The sequence below is a fragment of the Centruroides sculpturatus genome, unplaced genomic scaffold (genome assembly GCF_000671375.1).
Source record: "Centruroides sculpturatus isolate CEXI.00-Female unplaced genomic scaffold, Cexi_2.0 scaffold57, whole genome shotgun sequence".
NCBI lineage: Eukaryota > Metazoa > Arthropoda > Arachnida > Scorpiones > Buthidae > Centruroides > Centruroides sculpturatus.
Window position 1 is genome coordinate 1,066,145 of NW_019384382.1, and position 20,242 is coordinate 1,086,386.

Consider the following 20,242-nt stretch of genomic DNA (forward strand, 5'->3'; position numbering starts at 1 on the left):
TTAGCACCTGTTTTTCCAATAAAAATGACTTCCATACTCCGATTATTTATTGCTCACCTACTGTTTGACGAAATCATGGCATGCAGCTTATAGTTTTCTCTATATCCTACATTATAAAAGACGATTTCATAACCCTATATCCACAACAACTTTGACTTTACCTTATACAACTCATCTCTTCATCGAAAGTAGCAACAAATAATCATCTAGAGTGTATTTTATCTAACCCAACTACGGAAAAATGTTCATAAATACATAATTTTTCTATACATATAACAGACTCCTTCTCCTTCCATAGCCTCCTATATATACGTTTATTTATGTGTAAGGACGTACTTTAAGAAGATATTCGTCGTATAGTTTTACATTAATCAGTAAACTTTACTAGTTGAAACTGTAAAATTTGTATAATTTCCATTGCTTTATCTTAAAAAAGTTACGAAATCTACTATTAAACACGCGTTTAAGCTTCTTTCGTTCATCTCAATGTTATTCATTTTGATAACATTTTGATGTATCACGTATCCTTTAAATCCTTAGAATAGGAGGTAATCTACAACTCTATCATACCTGTGAGAGCTATGAAATTACTTAACGCTTTGAAGCAAGGAATAGATAAACAAGAAAAATCACAGCATGCTTTTAAGGAGATTTTTATTGTTCAATCAGAAAGATGGATGCTTCATAACTCTTTATCATATAGTTTTTACGTAGGGAAACACTTCTTTTTATCTCATGATGTTCAGAAAGAGTTGAAATAAACAAAATTATTTATTTTACATTCAATGAGATATTGAGAAAGTAATAGATGTCTAACTGCATGATATAAGTGGAAGAAGCAGACAAAAATACATGTTAAAGTTATCATTTGTTACTGTTTAACAATACTTGATGAAAAGAAGAATTATGAGATGATCTCATAGCTGTCGAGGATGCACATTAAGGTAATGAGATCATCTCATGCAATTTGGGAAATGAAGTAACTAGCATAAACATTCATGAGATATACAAAGCTTTAAAACTCTAATGACTTACTCATGTGAGTGTATTGGAGGTAATTCAGATAAACTTCATAAAAAGTCTTTTAATGCGTGTTAGAATACAAATACCTGAAAAAAATAAACAAAAAATACTGAAGGACGAATTTTAAGGACTAAGAGCTCAAGGACGTTACTTGACATCCGACAAAAGCTATTAAATTTAACGACGCTAAACCAATCGTGGTGGAGAAGAATTGTGTATCCTGTTCGAAAGCCACATCTATGATAACGTTGATCATGCTGAGAGAACCGATCTCGAAATCATAAAGTTATCAAACACATGACAAATTCATTAACACAGGACGGCGAAGAAACGAGTAATGCTGTTTTACATCAAGTGGCATTGAGAAAAGAAATTGCAGAGAAACCGCGCAGAGAAGGAGGAAAAAGTAATAGTATGGTAACTTCCATAAAATGCTACAACAGCAACAATAACAATAAACTCGAGTAACGCCGGGTAATAAATTATGAAAACGTGTATACAGACAGCCCTTGGGCATGTATATGTTACCCTTGGTCAAATTACTCTCGAATCAAATCTTTGTCAATGTTATTAATGGTGTATTTCTTAGCATGTAACCCAATCATTTATACATGTAAAACGGCAAGGGGGCCCTTACATTTGATATTCGTTTATCTATAAATGCTAAAATATGCGGATTTACAAGAGTATTTTCAGAAGAAAGCCGGTCGAGTGGCTCGACTCAGCATGACCAGGTGCCCGTTTTACGATCCCCCAATGACCTGTCGTCGACAAGATGACAAAAGGGCAGTTTCTTGTTTGAAAGGGTTGTAATTAGGTTTTCGACAATATAACAGTAGCTTCTTTTGAATTGCGAGGAAGGGAAGGTTGTCCATCCTAGTAGACAATCTACAAGCAGATATAACAGAGTCGTGCCTCTTGCTACATTAACCTCATCCCTTTTTCTCAAAAAGAAGGAATTTTGCATCCTTTTTCCTTTCGTTTCTCGAAAAAAAAGGATTCAAAAGCCTTAGTGGACACTAAATTTATGGCCGATAAATCTGTACAGATTTATGAGTTTGTTTACGGTTTATGGGTCTTTCGAAATTCTAAATCTAAACCAGGTGTGGGTGGTATGGCTTCGAATACTCGAACTTTTTTCGAAGCAGGATATACGTTACTCCGCTTCTAATAGGCTTTTTCACATTTTAGATCAAGTATAATTAAAATAGTTCCGTGAGTAATCGAGTAAAAACCGCAGTATTGTTTGGAATTTAATGTTGCAACCAGTTACTGAGAATCGTATCATGTGAATAGAAAGGTGTGATTTAACTAATTTAGGGTTTTACACGAAGATCGTGAGCCTTTTTTTTTATACTACTTTGAGAGTTTTCCTGTTACGTGTGAAATGTTCTTATAATGCCAATTTATCGATGGAAAACTAGCAAACAGGAAGGCCAATAATCACGTAGTCAGTTTATGGGAAAGTAAGTCTAATGCATTTAGAAAATTGAATTTTTTCGATCACGTGATTTGCTCAAAATGGCATATACTCCGAGCATATATCAGAAATTATGATACAGTAAATGCAACGAGCATATCTCGATTTAGCCTCAGTGAAAGATTATAAAACAAACACGATCACGTGGCCGATCTACAAAGAAAGAACTAGCTTAGAAATTAAGAATGTTTCATTATTAGAAAAGAGGGAAGGATAACAATTAAATTGTGATTCTCGCACACATATTTGGCCAATAAAATTTAAGAATTTCATTTACGTGATTGATCATTCTTTATGAAGTAATATATGAGAATAAACAGTGCCGGCCCGAGGCAAGTTTTAGGATGGAGCGAGATCCTATTATGGCGCCCCCTTGGTCAGTAGCGTAGCGAACATAACTGGCGCTCGGGGCACGACACTTTATTGGCGCCCCCTCCAGAACACATATAGTTTGTCTTGGAGACCATTTGGGCGCCCCTCTGCGAGTGGCGCCCGGTGCTTGATGCACCCCCTCACTACGCCACTGCCCTTGGTTGTCCCCAAATTTATACCCTTTAATTTTCTTTACCACTGAGGCGCCCCCTAGGACTTAGCGCCTGGAGCGGCTGCTCTTTTCGCCCTATGGTAGGGCCGGCTCTGAGAATAAAGTTTATATAAGTTATATATATGTAAAACACTATAACTCAAAGCCCGATTTAACACACACACACATACACACACACACAAAGATTAATTATAACCCGATTAGTAAATTGTAATATATGGCATAATATCAACCGTTAAATATATTTATTTTTCAATCACGTTACTACAATACATTTTCATATATTTGCTCATTTTATTTTGATTTGAAAGCGCGTGATTAACGGGTATTAAGCATGCACTAAATCACGTGACTAAACTTTACAAACAGCTAACAAAGGTTTGGCGTGAATCACTGCGGGTAATTACACGTTTTAAATTAACGAACATTTTTACGAAAATTCCATAAAAGAAGAAGAAAAATTAGAGAGAGAGAGAGAGAGAGAGAGAGAGAGAGAGAAAGAGAAAAAAAAAGTGAACAGCGAGTCAATTTAAAATCATAAAAGTGTGATTTAGGAAAGTCATCAGTCACCCCGAACTGCTACAAACATTATCAACGCTAATCGCTTACACGCTCCAAATCAGAACGGTGTCAAAACCGGAAAAGTTTAAACCTGGAAAAATTAAAATAATAATAATAATAAAAAAAGAAGAGCAAAAGTTGTAGTTTGTTTATAAACACACTTCTCATCGATCGATCACGTGAGAGTTTCATTAATCAGCGATAACGACCTCCCTCATCACCATCTGCGGATATCACGCGCATCATTAAACCACCTTATGCTCCCCTTCTGCTTTCGTTCATACGCCGAAAAGAAGCAAACCTTTGCCGTGTCACGTGACTTTTTACAGGGGGAGAAAGATAACAGTAATTAACCTTGTAAATTAACGCGAAACTCCTATCAGAATTAACGGAACAGAATACAATTCCATCTTTTCTTCTCGGTAATCCTAGCGCGTGGAGTTTTATTTAATTTAATACTCGTAGTAGCATGGAATTGTATAAGATATAAAAGTGCTTAAACCGACCGAAGACGGAAATAGGACGGTAAGAAGGCCTTACCCCTGCAATTCGACTTTCCGTCGCACTCTAAGCGAACCAATGAGAAATGCGATAAGATAACCTTCCCCAGTTTCGCTTTGGCAACGCCAGATGGCGGTAGCGTCGATATAAAAGAGCAAGCAATGTTGCCACTCTTTCAGTCTGTAGAACGTTTTTATGGTGTGTGGTTGTATCTCAGAGATTAACAATGAGTCATTGACATGCGGCCTTATCGCTGTTAAAAGCGTGGATAAAGTGAGTATTTTTTTACCCCTGACTTTTTCGCATCTCTAACATAGCATGAGCTTTTTTCAAAAAGAGACTTTCACGCTCTTCAACTCTTTTGTAACCTTGATCGATCACACTAAAGTCTTAACTCGTTCGGCGTGGTTGCGTTGTATATCGTGTCACTAAAATAAGCTTCAAGAGCGGAGTTCCTGTTAAGTTTTGCTATTTACAACATTCGCACATAGATATAGTCGTTCTTTTAACTCGAAACTTAACTTTTCTACCGTTAAATTGTACAGATTTTAGAGAAATTTACTTAAATTACACGTTCCGAAAATAATCTTTCGAGTCATTATTACTCACAGATCTGTAAATTTAAATATTTTGTTCCGTTCTTTTCGTTTAAATTATGAAATTTATTAACTTATTTTAGCATTTTTTAAAATTATTTTTCGAAAATTGGCTGAATCAATTACATTCAATTACTCAAAGATGAAAATTTTAATTTGTGAAACGTTTGGTAGAAGTTACTTTTAGACTTTTATTTATACAGGTGTGCATTTATAAAGTATTAAAAGTATCTTCTACCAAGAATTTTATACATTGAATAATATAGATTCAAAAGTATATATTTTTATGAAGATCTCTAGATTAAAATTTAATAAAAATATAACTTTTGTATTAAAATATTCAAAAATGCTAGTATAAATGTGGATTAAAAATGCTCTAATCTACACATTCATAGCTTACATACTGTAATTTCACTAAGTACAGTACATTATATATATTGTGATTTAAAATGATCTCGATTTAATTATTGATGAAAGATTCTCATTTTCTACCTTCGGATCTAAAATGTTATCGTGTTAAATTTATGGATACATGCAGATTTAACACGATAATCTATTACAGATTGAATCAACAATAGCTTAGAGTAAAATAGGAAGGTTTTAATCCTATACCGGCTTTACTTCCTCCAAATACTATATCACATGAGTTGATGGGATACTACAAAGAAAACTGTTAATTTACGCGAGACCTTGTATTTTTTATGAGTTTTCGAAACACACTAGATTCAGGTGGATCTCTTAACTGCTGATTTATAGAGCCTCGAGGCTATTATACTGTAGCGAAATGGTCAGAAGTGTAGTAGGAAAAACAGTAGTTGCTTTCCGAACCTGTTAAAAGTCAAGAAGGTGCGAATCGTGACTTTTTCGGGGTGGGCCACCCGTCTTGCCTCTAGGCCGAAGAGTAAAAAGATATGTTAACTTGTACTATGCAAAGTGCGACCACCCTCAAGTAGGAGATTAAAAAAAAGTTCGTCTAAGGTGTAACAATGTTGAGAGCCGCGCGAGGAAACTGCTTTATACTATTATTAACATTTGTCCTAAATTCGAATTTAAAAACTATACAAACAAAAAACAGGTAATTTGCTTTACTACATTATTTACTCCTGTGAATTTTCTTCCTGTTTTTTAGGGGAACGATTGTTCTAGTGCTAACTACTGAAATAGCGCGCGGCCGATTTATGTATCGGAGTTCGGTGCCCTCTTAAACAATATCCACCCCGCTAGGAAGGTTTATAACGCTCGGGGTGAGGCTCCACCTCCGCCCGGAGCCTAAATTACTCCTAACTCAAAAACTGACCCTTTCGAATTAAGCGTAAAGACCGTTTAGATTTAAACTTAACATTCCATATGGGAAAAGGCCTTTGATACCGATGTCGCATCGGGCCTCAATGGTTTTCTTGGAAGTGGATAGCACTTGAAAGGGGTCTAAAATTAGCTACGGCAATCTAAATAGAACCTTATTTTTAAAGGTTTTAAGTAGGAATGTATTCGAAGGTGGACTTTCACATGGATCCAATTTAAAAACAATGGAAAAGCGATTCGTAGAAAAGGATTTAATGGTTTAAACCGAAAATACAAAACGAATTTATTAGATGGTCAACGTTAAACTAATCGTGACGAAGGTGCAAAGAGCATGTGCACTTTCCCACAACGACCATAAAGCAGATTAAAGCGAACCGCTGCTAAAAGCTTTCCTTTTGACACAATTACAACAGTAATTGATAGGAAGAACCACTAACGTCGTTCTTTATCGCCCCACCCGACAATTTAGATGAGAAAATGGAATTTAAATAACGAAAAGGACTAAAATTTGCAGAGTATATACCACACGTCGCATCTCTCGTCAAAGCGCCACGCCAATAAAAGAAGTTTTCTGAACCAATAATTGTTGGAAAATCTGATAGCAGCTACTTATTATCGCCCTTTATAGAAAGAAAAAGTGTTAAAAGTATTATTATTATTATTATTATATTTTTCCTCTCGTTCCACAATATTTTAAGAGAAAAAAAGACTTTTATGATAAGTCGCATCAAATCAGATCGTTATCGGAAATCTTTTGCCTCTGTTTTATTAAAAATCGAGCAGATAACTATTATTTTTTAATTATTGTTTTAAATAAGGAAACCCGTATTATAAATTCCGTTCAAAAGTTCAATTTATAAGCATTAACGCGTTCAACGCGCCAGCGCGTCGCATCTCATCGCAATGCTTCAGCGCCGCGTTAGGATTAAGTATCGCATTTTTTTTGTTTGCAGATTCGATCATCATTGATAATAACATCCTCTCCGTCGATGAGTGCATGATATCTACAGCATCCATCGAGATGATGGATGCTCCTCTCTTCCCAATCCGATTGCCGATTTATCATCAAGTATTATAAAACGCGCCCGGTGCTGTGCAACATTAATATTTTTTAAAAATAAAAATGATAAAAAAATAGAAAGATTCTTTACTTCCAAGTCGAGTTCTCTCCTTTTTAACGTTTAATCGAAAAGCTGAATATTGACGTACAGCCATAGCAAGCATGTATCGATATCTTGAAGTTGCAGCACATGTCAGAAACTTAAACGTAGTTTTGTTGAAATTTATGAAGTTCTACTCAATCCAACGTTATCTTATTCTTCTATATCCTGTTATGTTATCGTAGCAACAAAATAAACCTGCTTTTACTGCCTCTTCTAGATTTGCAGCACCGAACGGCAGTTGTCGAGTGATAATTTTTATACATTTACAAGCCAAATTTTTACATAATCGAGAGAGAAATACACGTTAAAAAAACTTCAAATAACTGAGAAAAAAAATACATAAATATAATATTAATCCGTTAAATTTGAGATAGAAAAGAGCGTGTTGCTGTGAAAAATTAACTAAGTTAAATATTTAATAACTCTTGAAATAGAAATAAAAATGTTGAAGAAAGTTTTTAATTATGCAGAACTTTTACAAAAGTGCTCTTTGTTCTGTTTGTGTACTTTTTAGTGTACGAGTCTAACGTTTATTAAAGATAAAATTAAACAAAGATCTTGTAAAACAAAGCGCTGTCTATCAAAGAACCCAATGATGACGCATGCCACGTATTACTACTTTCACCTCAATCATTTTTTTTTTTTTTTTTTGAATGATTGGGCCATAGGGAGTAGCAGTTGAATGACAATAATGTACGGGTAGAAAATTATATTTTTAATAAAACAGATGAGAGACGGTTCGCTATAAAGTAACAAAAAATTACCTTAACTAACAATGACGCTCAATTAAGAATTTATATAAAAAAATTGAGATTCTCATAAACTGTATGTCTGTAAATTGTCAAGGAAAAGCTATAAAAGAATAATAAAAATCGTCGAGAAAATTGTTTATAACGTATAACTCCCCAGGATATCGAGAAAATGAACTATTTCGAAAAATACAATACTCTTGGTTGTGGAGAAAAGTGAAGTATTTGAAACGTACAACTCACTGGATTGTCGAGGAAAATGAAGTATTCGAAACCAAAAACTTGCCAAAGACTAGACAAAATGAACTGCTTTGAAGAAGAGGGGGAAAAAAGGCGATAAAGTGAAATATTTTGTAAAAAAACTTGCCTAGAAAGTGGGAAAAAATGAAATATTTTTTGAAATATATATTTCGCTATTGTTAATGAAACGAGAATTTATTTTTTTGAAAACGCCAATTCTCTAGTCTGTCGAGAAAACGGATTACTTCGCAGATACAATGCGCTAGAATGTCAAGAAAATGAAATAGTTCTACGAAATATATAATCTATTTCACTATATTTAATGGAACGAATATATTTTTGAAGAAATTCGTAACGTTATCCATCAAGATTGCTGTTAATTGTAAGCTTAAAAGCATACGGAAGAAGAAAAATTTCGAAAATATTCTCTTTAAATAGTGGAGAAAATGAAAATAAAAAGGAAGACGAGAACTGCTGATTGAGCGGAAATGTTATTTTAAGAAAGTAACCGATAAAGAAGAGTATATTAGCAAATAATTACGGTTACATTCTGTTACATCAGCATCATTTAACCCACTAATTTTCCAATAGATATGCGGTTTCTTTGGGTCATGCTTCAAAGATAACAAATTAGAGACTCGATCAATAAAAGCGGCACTTCCCGGAATCATGCTCCACCTCAACTATTTACTGTACATATTTTTTCTACCTGACATTCGCTAACCTAGGCCTCGTTATATCAGGAATTTTTACATGTATTGTGATGGACACCGTAACCAATTGGATTGTATAGGAGGGCCAACACTATTCTATCTACTTTTTTCCTGGCGTTAGAACCAGTTTCCGGAGAGGATCCACTAAGGTAGAGGCTACTCCTAGGTCGGGTCCGTTCTTTTACATAATACGAATTGAAAATATAATTAGAAAATTTATTAAATAAGCGCTTTCTTTATGTAATTCCTTACTTCCTCGCCTATCTGGCGATCTCAAAATTACTCCCTTTCTGTCTTGATTTACGTTTCGAAATTACAGATTTATGTATTTCGGAAAAAATATGTTTTATTTTGCATAATTTATCAGCTTAAATTTATGACTATTTTTAAATTTAATGAAATTTTTAATCGGTTTTTTTAATTTGTCCTCTCCTGTTTAGTGTGTTGAAATCGCTATTTTTTTACGTACTTAACCCTATAGATTTTTAATACTTTACGCAATTTTGATAGAAAAGTATCTATATTTTAGTGTAAATCTATTAAACTATGTATATTATCGAATGTTATTTGAATTTTATCGTTACTTTTATCCTATCGTTACTTTTATCTAACCAGAAAAAAATGGCTAGCCACCTAGCATATTTGGCGTTTTAGAAGTTTGCTTGATGTTGGGGGAAAGAAATATATATATATAGGGGAGATCGGGGCAACTTCGGCAAGCGGGGCAAGTTTGTCAAACGCTTTTTTTAAAAAACAAATTAANTGCAAAGCTTATTTTTCAGTTTACAGCAGTATTTATTACACAAAATTTAAGTAAAGCTTAACATGCCGATCTTGCCCCGATCTCCCCTATATATAAACTATATATTTTAACAGATTAATTTTACACATGTTGACATTTTGTTCGAAATTTGTTTTTAATTCTTTATATCTTTGCCTGATTGAAGAATTTGAAACTACTTTCCTTTCCCCTTAATTGGTGACTCCTATATTGTTTTTCACTTTATTGTGGAAAAAAAGGCTTATTTATTTAGGGAAAAAATATATTTTTACGCTTTAACGAATTCAGTTTGTTAATAAACCCTGCATAGATTTTACACAACTTACTTTTTTTATTCGTTTGTCTACTTATAGTTAATTACTAACCAGCTTTGTGAACGAGAAATACTTTGCACGCTTTAACGAGTCAATTTATACAAATTACAGAATTATGCCCTGATTTTTATATAATTTTTCCTAACTTCTATAATTGCTTACGATCATTTTACATCTTTACTTAGCAGTTTAATTAAAATAGCTTAATTCTTCGAAGTTGCACGTACAATTGAAAAAAGTGCTTTTTGATACATAAAACCTTACAGAGATTACGGAATTTTGCACAGATTTTACATTTCTAAATCTGGAAATAAGATAAAAACACATCTGTCGATCTAACCAATCAAATCATGCGACTGATTTGCTTCGTACAAGTGACTATCTCTCAACGACCATCGAAGCAGAGGCTGATTCATGCATTAAACACAATTTTCCATTTTTGAAAGTTATGAATCGCTTAGCTAAGCAGAAACCATTCTTCTCTCTGAAATGAATGAAAAAGCTTCTCATTTCCGTAACTAATTACGTTGGAATTACCTTGGGATTGTGACGCGTCACGCGGTAATGAGCCTCTCTATACAACGCGCCAGGGATGAAGTAGATATCTGCAACGTTACGACTCCTCCCGTTCTAAGTTCTTGTCTCCGAAAAACTTCAACGTGGAGTAGAGCTTCCATATAAAAGAAAACACCTGTTGATCCTCCCGGTTTCTGTGGAAAAATGGAAATTTTGTGGTCAGGAACCGAGTCGTTTTCAATCCCATTCTCAGACCTTTGCTGCAATTCAGTATAATTAAGATTACAGGGGACCGCAGTGAAGTGCTTGAGTGTGAAATACCCACACTTAAACTGCACTTTAATTGCTTTTCTGTTCGATTTTATGTTTCCGAAATGACACTCTTTTCGCCTCTGCTGCCTGTTACTGCGGTTTATGGTGGAGTGTTTTTCTTTTATTAGAGGCCATGCCTGTTTTACTCAATACCTTTTTCGCCTTTCTTTTTTATTGTCTCAATGTAGAAACGATGAAAAATAAAAGCATGGTCAATTTTTTTTATTTGAGAATTAAAAAATTTAGAGATTTTTGAAGACATAAAAAGTTCTGGATTAACAATATTTCAGTAAAGATTTACAAGAAACTTTCTTTGAAATTGGAGGAAATTATTGAATATTTTGGAATTTAAAATTAGGATTTTTGTAAGTTAAATGTTTTAAATTTAAGAATTTAATATATACTTTTTTAAGATTTTAAAATAAGAGCTGACTGAACATTTTAAGTGTGAAGTTTTTAGCTACGTAAAGAAAAACTTTCATATTTTTCTATATTTAGTAGTAAAAATAAGATAAAAATTAATTTTTTTTTAAAATATTATAGTAAAATTGTTGAATATATTTACTAAAAAGAAAGCGAAATTTTTTTAGGTTGATGCTAAAAGAATATTAAATGTGGAATTTTCTGTAGATTTAGAAGGATAAACATTTTAATAAAGCAAAATTTTCATTTTAAGAATTTAAATTAGCAAATATAATTTAATAATGAGGAAAATAAACTAAAATCATTGTTGTTTATTTTTCGAGACTAACTCAAAATAGATGAAATGAGCAGAAATTTTGGAAAATTTTAGAACAAAATTAAAAATTAGCAGATTTTTTCCTAGCCTTGAAAGAAAAAAAAACGATGCGTTTTTCAAGGAATTTATAAAACTCCCCATTCTTCGAAAAATTCCCTATTTTTGACAGAATAATTCAAAAGTAGGGAATTTGCCCACAGAAGTCACGAAAGTAAAGAAATTTTATAAAGAGATTTGAGAATAAACGCCCCAAGCAACAAATTCTGTAGGAGTTAGGGAACTTTTCTTAAGAGAAATATTCCCTAATTTCTTTAAAATTCTTTCTGATAGTCGAGAAAAAAGTCAAAAATAGATTTTTTGAATAATAGAGAAAAAATAATTCAAAAAAAATATCGAACGAAAAAGAAAGCCTTAAAAACCAGTAATTTTCCTTAAATATTTTGTAATTTACAAAATTTCTGAAGTATAAAAGAGTAGAAATTTAAAAATGCAAATGTTTTCACTATTATTCAGCGATTTAGAAATGGAAGAATATTGAAAAGTCGAAAGCAAAGAGATTATAAAAGTGATTTGCTGATTGTTTGTAAAGCGAATTTGAAATTAGAAAATTCTTAAAATAAATCTGTAAAGCGGAGAAATTTTTAAATCAAAGACAAAAACAATTTGAATATTCAAGAGAATACCGAAAATGATTCAGAATTATAATTAAAGGAAGTGAATTAAATCAAAAAGGAACATTCCCAGGTGGGTCCATTTTTATATTTCCGTTTTCGATATTTAATTTTATTCTTATCACATCCCGACAAAGCCTTTGAAACGTTAAATAAATTCCACTGACGTAAACAACTTTTCATTTTTCCTTTCATCTTAATAACTGTACAAAATAATTTAAATACGTAACCAATTAGAAAATATGTTTATAAACGATTTTACAGCATCTATAAACTATTTTGATTCCTTGCAACCTGATTAATTTACCGATTTCTACACTTTTACATCTATCAAACTTGACATCTGCAGACTAAACTGTAAGTAGTGTATTCGGTAAAATCAATAAACAAACTACGATATTTATGATCCTTAACTATATATTCATTACGGGACAAGTTGAAATATCGATTAAGCTTAGACGAACAGACAAGCTGACGTTCCTTCTTTTTAACGCTCCTATTTACGTTGTTGTGTGTAGACGATCGTTATACATGGAAAGTCTAACGCTTTGTTATTGAGTTTATACTAATTCCTGTCTAAGAAATGAAATTTAAATGCTGTAAAATTTAATTTTTAATTTAAATCAAGCTTTTAATCTGGAAAATCTTAAATTGATTTCACATAATTAGATAAATGCATCAGATTTTGGTACGGTTGAAGTTGATATATTTAACTTTGGATTCGCCATAGTTTAATAAATAAAACTTTAGTTAAACTAAACTTTCATATTTTAAATGAAGAATACAGTTTTATAGCTGTTTTTCCATAAAAATTTCCATTTTAGTTTGAAGCGATGCCGAAGATTGCATCGTATTTTGGGCAGTTTAAATTCAAACAGCAGTTTGGATTTACATTTTCAAATGTCGAATGGTGCCAGTTCAGCGATGTAACAGTAATACAAATTTTAGATTAAACTTTGAACTTATTCCTGTTAAAGGATAAAGAGTTAACTTAGCTTAACTTTCGAATTATTTAAACACAGCTACAGATTGAGATATGGTCAAGTTTACATTTTGAAAAGTCCGATCAAGCAAGTAATGATTTTTAAAATATTTTTTATTTGTGTTATATCAAGATTTACCAAAAGTCGCTTTAAAGAATTTTAGTGTCAACATACCAGGTGTGAAATATTTTGCTTTGGTGGCTATGTAAATAACGAACATTTTACATATCTTACTTTTTTAGACTGCGGTTATGCTTGGGCATAGGCTACTTGAAATGTCTGTCTAACATAACATCTTTATGCACACAATAGTATTAAGACCTATAAAAATGTTATCCAATTTTCATATTTTATATAATTTTTTAACTAGGAAACTTAGTTTTAATCACGGGCGTCGACAATAATGGACATACATATCCCCTTAATATTTTTGTATCGGTAAACTGTCCCTCCCCAATATGTATTTTTATTTTATATCATACTATAAAAATTAAGGATAGAAACAAGTACAATGTATACAACAGGTACTGTACCCTTTATTTTTGTACCCACTTGAGAAATTTTTCTTAGTCATTGTCATTGGCCCGTCCCTCCGTTATATATAAGGGGGTCGGTTCTGTGATTTTAGTTAAATTGATTGAAAACATTGGATATTTTGAGATTGGTATAAGTAAGTATTCGTTTATATATATCGTTAAGATAATTTAATAAAACTAAAATTGAATTAAAAATAAATGCTTGATTATTAAATAAAAACATAAATTTAATTTTAAGCTATGTATTCGAGTTTGTTATTAACAATTTTATAGAACTCTGTCAGAACAAAGCTGAATATTCATAAGGTTTTTGAAGTTCTTCAAATAATTTAATACTACCAATAATAATATAGTTATTGAATTTATTTAGTGTATAAAAATTACTATAAGATTGTTTGATTATTTTATCGTAAATTTAAATTTAAAACTTTACTTTATATCGAAACAAACCAAAAGAGATTTCCTCAAAGGTTCCAATTTGGGAAGGATAACAGTGAAGCAATTGGAGTGGTTGTGTGTGTTTGTTTAACAAGATACCAAAAACTTTCAAGGCCTTATTGACGTTAAATGCAGTTATTTCGAGTCGTAAATAGAAAAGAAATTCGAGATTTACAATTTTTAAGTATCGTAGGGATTCGGATTATGATCTTTATGGTCGCTTGTTAATAAAAGTAATGACACTCCTACTGTTTACTACGTATACACTTTATAAAGGGTCCGATTTGCGCGTTTTTTTACACGCGTTGCAGGTCTATGGATTGCCAAAAATTGCCTTAAAACATAAAAAGTAACCCGAAACCCGTTTTGCCTCCTGTCGCCGCTTCCTCAGATGGTACTTCGCGTGAGTAACATTAAACTTAAAGTTTACTTGGCGGCATTTTTGAGTTAGTAAAATATTTTTGGTATATATTTCTCCATCTATAATTTCGTCTCTAACGTGTATTTTTATGCAGAAAATTGAATAATTTACTTAGATTATTGTATATAATAATGGCTGTTTTCTGAAGCATTATAGACCCAGCTGATCGAATCTTAATTTCTCTTCAACGGCGGAAGATGTGCACCAAGCAAAAAATTCATTTTATCTGTTGAAAAGCGTGAAATTTTGATATATGAACTTTAAAAAACTTAGTTATTAGAACTTTCTATCCACTCGATGATTTCTAAAATAAGTGATTTTTCTTTACAGAAGGATAAACATGAAGTTCTAAAGGGTGAAATAAGGAAAAAAGATGGATAAAGCGCAAAAGAAGAGAAGTAGGTGGAAGTCTCTATTTCATCTTTTGGTGTTCTTAGCGATTTTTGTGAATGTGCGAGGGGAAGAGTGCGAATTTAAACTAATCCGCCCAGAAAGCCAAGAAGCGGAGGTGATATGTCATATCCCCACTTTGACGTCACTCAGGACGAACTTCACTCTCCAGATCGAATTTGTGACGTCACTGACTGTTGTCTGTAGCCGCGACCAACCGAGTCAACTAGAAAACAGTACTTTAGGTCAGTTAAGTTGGTTAAAAACACTGAAACTGGTTCACTGCGGAGTAGCCAATGTCACTGCGGAAGCATTCCATGCTCTGAGTGAACTACGCGAATTAACTTTATTAACAAACAACGAAACACAACTAGACATCGAAATCTTGGAGCATAAACAGTTGGAGATATTGAATCTAGCCCATAACAACATAAATACCTTGTCCTTAACCGCTTTTTGCGGCCTTCCAAGCCTCAAAGTGCTAAATTTGACATACAACTTCCTCGAGGAGTTCATCCTGGAAGGATGCCTGAAAGAACTATTAAAGCTAGACTTATCTTTTAACAATTTAGTGAGATTACAGCCTCTACTTCTTCCCAATCTTCGCCTTTTAAATTTACAACACAACAGATTGGAGTTCCTAAGTCAAGATGCCATCACATCGTTGAAAAAGCTACAGAGGGTATACTTTAACAATAACGAATTAAGCAGCATCCCAGAAGATTTTTTCGGTGGGAGCACAGATATTAAAGAGATTCACTTGCAGAATAATTCATTAGAAGCTCTTCTTAATTGTTTCGGAGGCCTTCAACAATTGTTGGTACTGAACGTCAGCTTCAATTTACTTCGAAATGAGCATCTTAGTTCCGATACCTTCTCGGATTTGATACGTTTAGTAGTGCTAGACCTAAGCTATAATCGTTTGCAGAGGATAAATATCAGCATCTTCCAATCCCAATACAGTTTGCAAAAACTCTTATTGGATCACAACCAGATAGAATGGATTTCTGATAACACGTTTTCGGCACTGTACAACCTCCACACTTTAATGCTAGGCGGAAACAGGCTTAAGGTCCTAGAAAGTTTTACGTTAAACGGATTGTATGTTCTGGCAATTCTCAACTTACAGGATAACTTTTTAGAAGTTATACAACAAGATTCATTCCGCAACTGTAGTAGCATACAGGAGTTATTCTTGTCTGGAAACAAGTTCCAAAGCATTCCAAGTGCCATATCATCTTTGCAGTTCCTCAGACGCCTAGATCTATCAGATAACGTTATTAACGAGATAAATAATTCTTCTTTACAAAATCTTAAACACTTGCATACTTTGCAGCTCAATCGCAACGATATTGGTAACCTGACTAGAGGCATTTTTAAGGATACTCCCTTCTTGAAACGCATAGAATTGAGCGAGAATCGTATACAAAATTTGGCTCATGGAATATTTGACGAAGCTATTGACGTGGAGGTGATAGAACTGAACGACAATCTTCTAACAGATATTAATGGCTTATTCATGAATTTACACAACCTCGAGCTGCTTAACGTATCCAGAAATAAGATAACGTGGTTCGACTATGCTCTTGTTCCGCATCATTTGAAGAGCCTAGATTTACATGATAATGAGCTGGATATTTTAGGTAACTACTTCGAACTTGAATCCGATATGACTACGGAAATTTTGGATGTTTCATATAATTTATTAAAAGAAATAAGAGCTTCGTCATTCCCTCACAGTGTTCAGATGCTCAACCTCAACCACAACCAAATTACCAACATCAACCCGTTTACTTTTATGCTCAAGACGAATTTAACACGTATCGATCTAACTTATAATCTGATTCGCAATCTGGATATGAATTCTTTACGCCTACAGACTGTTGATATACCACCTCAAATTTTTATCGCTGGTAATCCTTTCTATTGCGACTGTACTATGGAATGGCTCCAGAGAATCAATAATTTGGACACTAGTCGACAGTACCCGAAAATTGTGGATCTGGACAGTGTTATGTGTGAATTTCCATTTACTAGACATCATAAAAGTTTACCACTCTCCAAAGCCAACACTTCAAACTTCCTGTGCAACTATAAGAGCCATTGCTTCGCTTTGTGTCACTGCTGCGAGTTCGATGCCTGCGATTGTGAGATGGTGTGCCCTGAAAACTGTACATGTTACGCAGATCAGACTTGGAATACTAATGCTGTCGATTGTAGTGGCGGCAACTATACTTCTATCCCTCTACGCATCCCCATGGACGTGACTGCGCTCTATCTGGATGGGAACGATATTTCCCAGTTAACTAGCCATACTTTCATCGGGAGGAAGAATATGCGCGTGATATATCTCAACAATAGCCAGATTCTTACTATAAATAACCGTACCTTCAACGGTTTGACATCTCTCAGAACTCTTTATTTAAATCATAATCGGTTGAGCATTCTTCACGGATTTGAATTCGAAACGTTATATCACTTGCGTGAATTGTATTTAGATCACAACGAAATCGTTACTGTGACTAACGTTACGTTTATACCATTAAAATCACTGGAAGTGCTCCATCTGCATCACAATCGTATTGCAGAGTATCAGGTGTGGATGCTGAGCCTTAATAGACATTTGAGTGATGTCAGATTGGGAAATAATCCTTGGAGTTGTGGATGTAGGTATGTTGAAGACTTTTATGATTGGTTACAATCAACAAAACAGGTGCAGGATGTAGAAAGTGTGCGTTGTTCGTCTAATCAGACTCACGGGCTCCTCATTCGCAGCTTCAACTCTTCGACTCTGTGCAACAATCGTAGCTCCATTACTTATTTCCAGGCTGTTTTTATAGAAGATTACATACCTGTAATGATCACTGCACCGTCTGTGCTGCTCCTAGTCGTATTTGTGTTAGTAATCGCGTGCATTTATAGAAAGGATGTTAAAGTGTGGTTGTTTACTAAATATGGCATCCGTCTTTTCCATCGCAACAATTACACTCCCGAGAACGAGAAGCTGTTCGATGCTTTCGTTTCTTATTGTAAAAAAGACGAAGCCTTCATTGCGCAGATTCTAGCCCCCGAACTTGAATGTGGGAACCCTCCTTACAGACTGTGCCTTCGTTATAGAGATTTGCCCTCTGCTGGCTACGTTGCAGAAGCCATTTCGGAAGCCATCGAGTGCAGTCATAGGACCATTGTGGTGCTGTCAGAGCAGTTTTTGAAGAGTGAATGGTGCCGTTTCGAATTGAAGACGGCGCATAGAGAATCACAACGCAACCCCAAACATAGACTGGTGGTAGCATTACTCGATAGGGTTTCCTTCAAAGAGATGGATCCGGATGCCAAAATGTGCTTCCACTCCTCTCCAGTTATACGCTGGGGAGATAAGAGGTTCTGGGAAAAGTTACGCTACTCCCTACCGGACGGGAAAGTGACGGAACCGAAAAATCACCAGTTTTCTCCACCTTCTAACTCCGTCAAACTGGTTTAGTGTTGTATATTAATCTTTTTATTTAAAGAACCCGATGGACTGAGTACCAATCACTACGCGTGCGAAACTCGAGTCCAGTGCCTTTCACTTGGATTGTACATCCGTCGAGGGCCGATTTTACTAAATAACAGAGTCGTTTATCCTAAAAAAAACTCGAAGTGACTAAAATGCATCCTTATTCAAGTGCATTCCAACAGGGCCCAAAGTCCTTCATTCACTAGGATGCGAATTCAATGGTTACGAAATAACTTATACCCACCGTTACGTTTACAGAAGGCCCTTACTGTGGTATTATACAAATCTGCCGCTGGAAATCTCCTGTGATCTGGTATAGAGCATCGGTGCTAAAGCTTCACAGCATGATAGAGGAGGACTGTGATAGTGAAGAGCAGTCAGTGACTTTTCGACAAGTCTTTTCTTTTTTTTTCTCTGCCCATTTCTATGTAAGCTTTACAGAATCAAAAAAATAAGAGGAAGAACTTTATTTATCTTGTGTAAATAATTTTTGTTAATAAAACTTCATCATTTGATATTACGATTGTTGGAATAATTAATGATGGCTGCAGAATATGAAAGAAAAATAACTGGAAAGAGAAAGAGGATCATTAATCACGACCACACCCTCGCAAGTACTTAACTCGATGAACATGAGCTACCGTTTTCATGAGAAGAGGTCGAATTAAAGGTTCCAATTCTGACAAAAATCCTAGCCCTAGCACATTACAGATTAATGACTCAGTCCGTGATATGTAAAATGTTCAAATCTCTATGAAACAGACGTAAATATTAGATATTTTTAACATAATTTCTTACTATAAAAATAGTATTAAATCCAGAAAAGATCATTACTTTAAATTATTATGAAATTTTCTGATTAGGCTGGAAATGTCAAATATTCGACGTTTGACAGAATATAATTTCCTATTTTGGCTTAAAAAACCTAATTAATAATAGATCTATCTAACTTATACTTTTAAATTGTTATAACAATTTAAGATCCAGTCTAATTTTTTAAAATTAGCTTAAAAAACTACATCTAAAATAATGAAACTCTAGAAACAGCTGATAACAGCTTTTTAAATAAGTGGATTCTATGTAAACTATATTTAAATAGAGTTAATTAGAGAAAAATCATTAAAAGCTGCAATTTTAAACATTATAATTCAGAGATCTAAGTCTAAGATATATATATTTTTTTATTAAATCAATCTTATTTAGACTTAAATATTCACTATGTTATTAGAAAAACCTCCAACATGATTATATATTTGACATGTTTATGATAATTAAAGCACGCTATCTACATTCCCACGCTCTCATTTCACATATCATCAATTTGAACAAGTTTAATATTGGAAACTGGTACCAATCGGTGTTTAAGGACCTACCAATGAGAAATGCGTTCCGAGTTCAAGGTCTGTGGCATCTCCGAGTGAGTAGGAAAAACTTGTTGAAGGCAAATTACTACTCCTGGATACCACAATCGCTCTATTATTGTACGATTTGCATTCCGAGATTTGTATCTGATCTAGAGACCACCAACATCACTTGCCACCTTTCATTTTCGTCTAGCTGCTGCTATCTTTATCGCTACTCATCTCTTGACTGATTGCACCATTACCTAGTGCATGCACAAATTAGGCGAAAGGTAAATTAGGGTTTCGATAGGAGATCTTGTTCCCACTTAATTCGATACTTTGTGAATTCTTCACACCTCGAGATGCGTGCTAACGATGTTTCTTAGTTGTTGAATTTCCTCCAACGTTTAAATAACTGTAAAAATAAGCT

General features: G+C 33.9%; 1 protein-coding gene across 1 annotated transcript; it reads left to right on the forward strand.

Annotated features, from left to right (window-relative positions):
* Positions 1-4,072: 4,072 nt before the first annotated feature.
* Positions 4,073-19,225, forward strand: LOC111617942 (toll-like receptor Tollo). The gene is made up of 2 exons (XM_023359336.1): positions 4,073-4,382; positions 14,914-19,225. The coding sequence occupies exon 2, from the start codon at positions 14,957-14,959 to the stop codon at positions 18,452-18,454; it is 3,498 nt and encodes a 1,165-aa protein (XP_023215104.1). The 5' UTR covers positions 4,073-4,382; positions 14,914-14,956; the 3' UTR covers positions 18,455-19,225.
* The last annotated feature ends 1,017 nt before the right edge of the window (positions 19,226-20,242 follow it).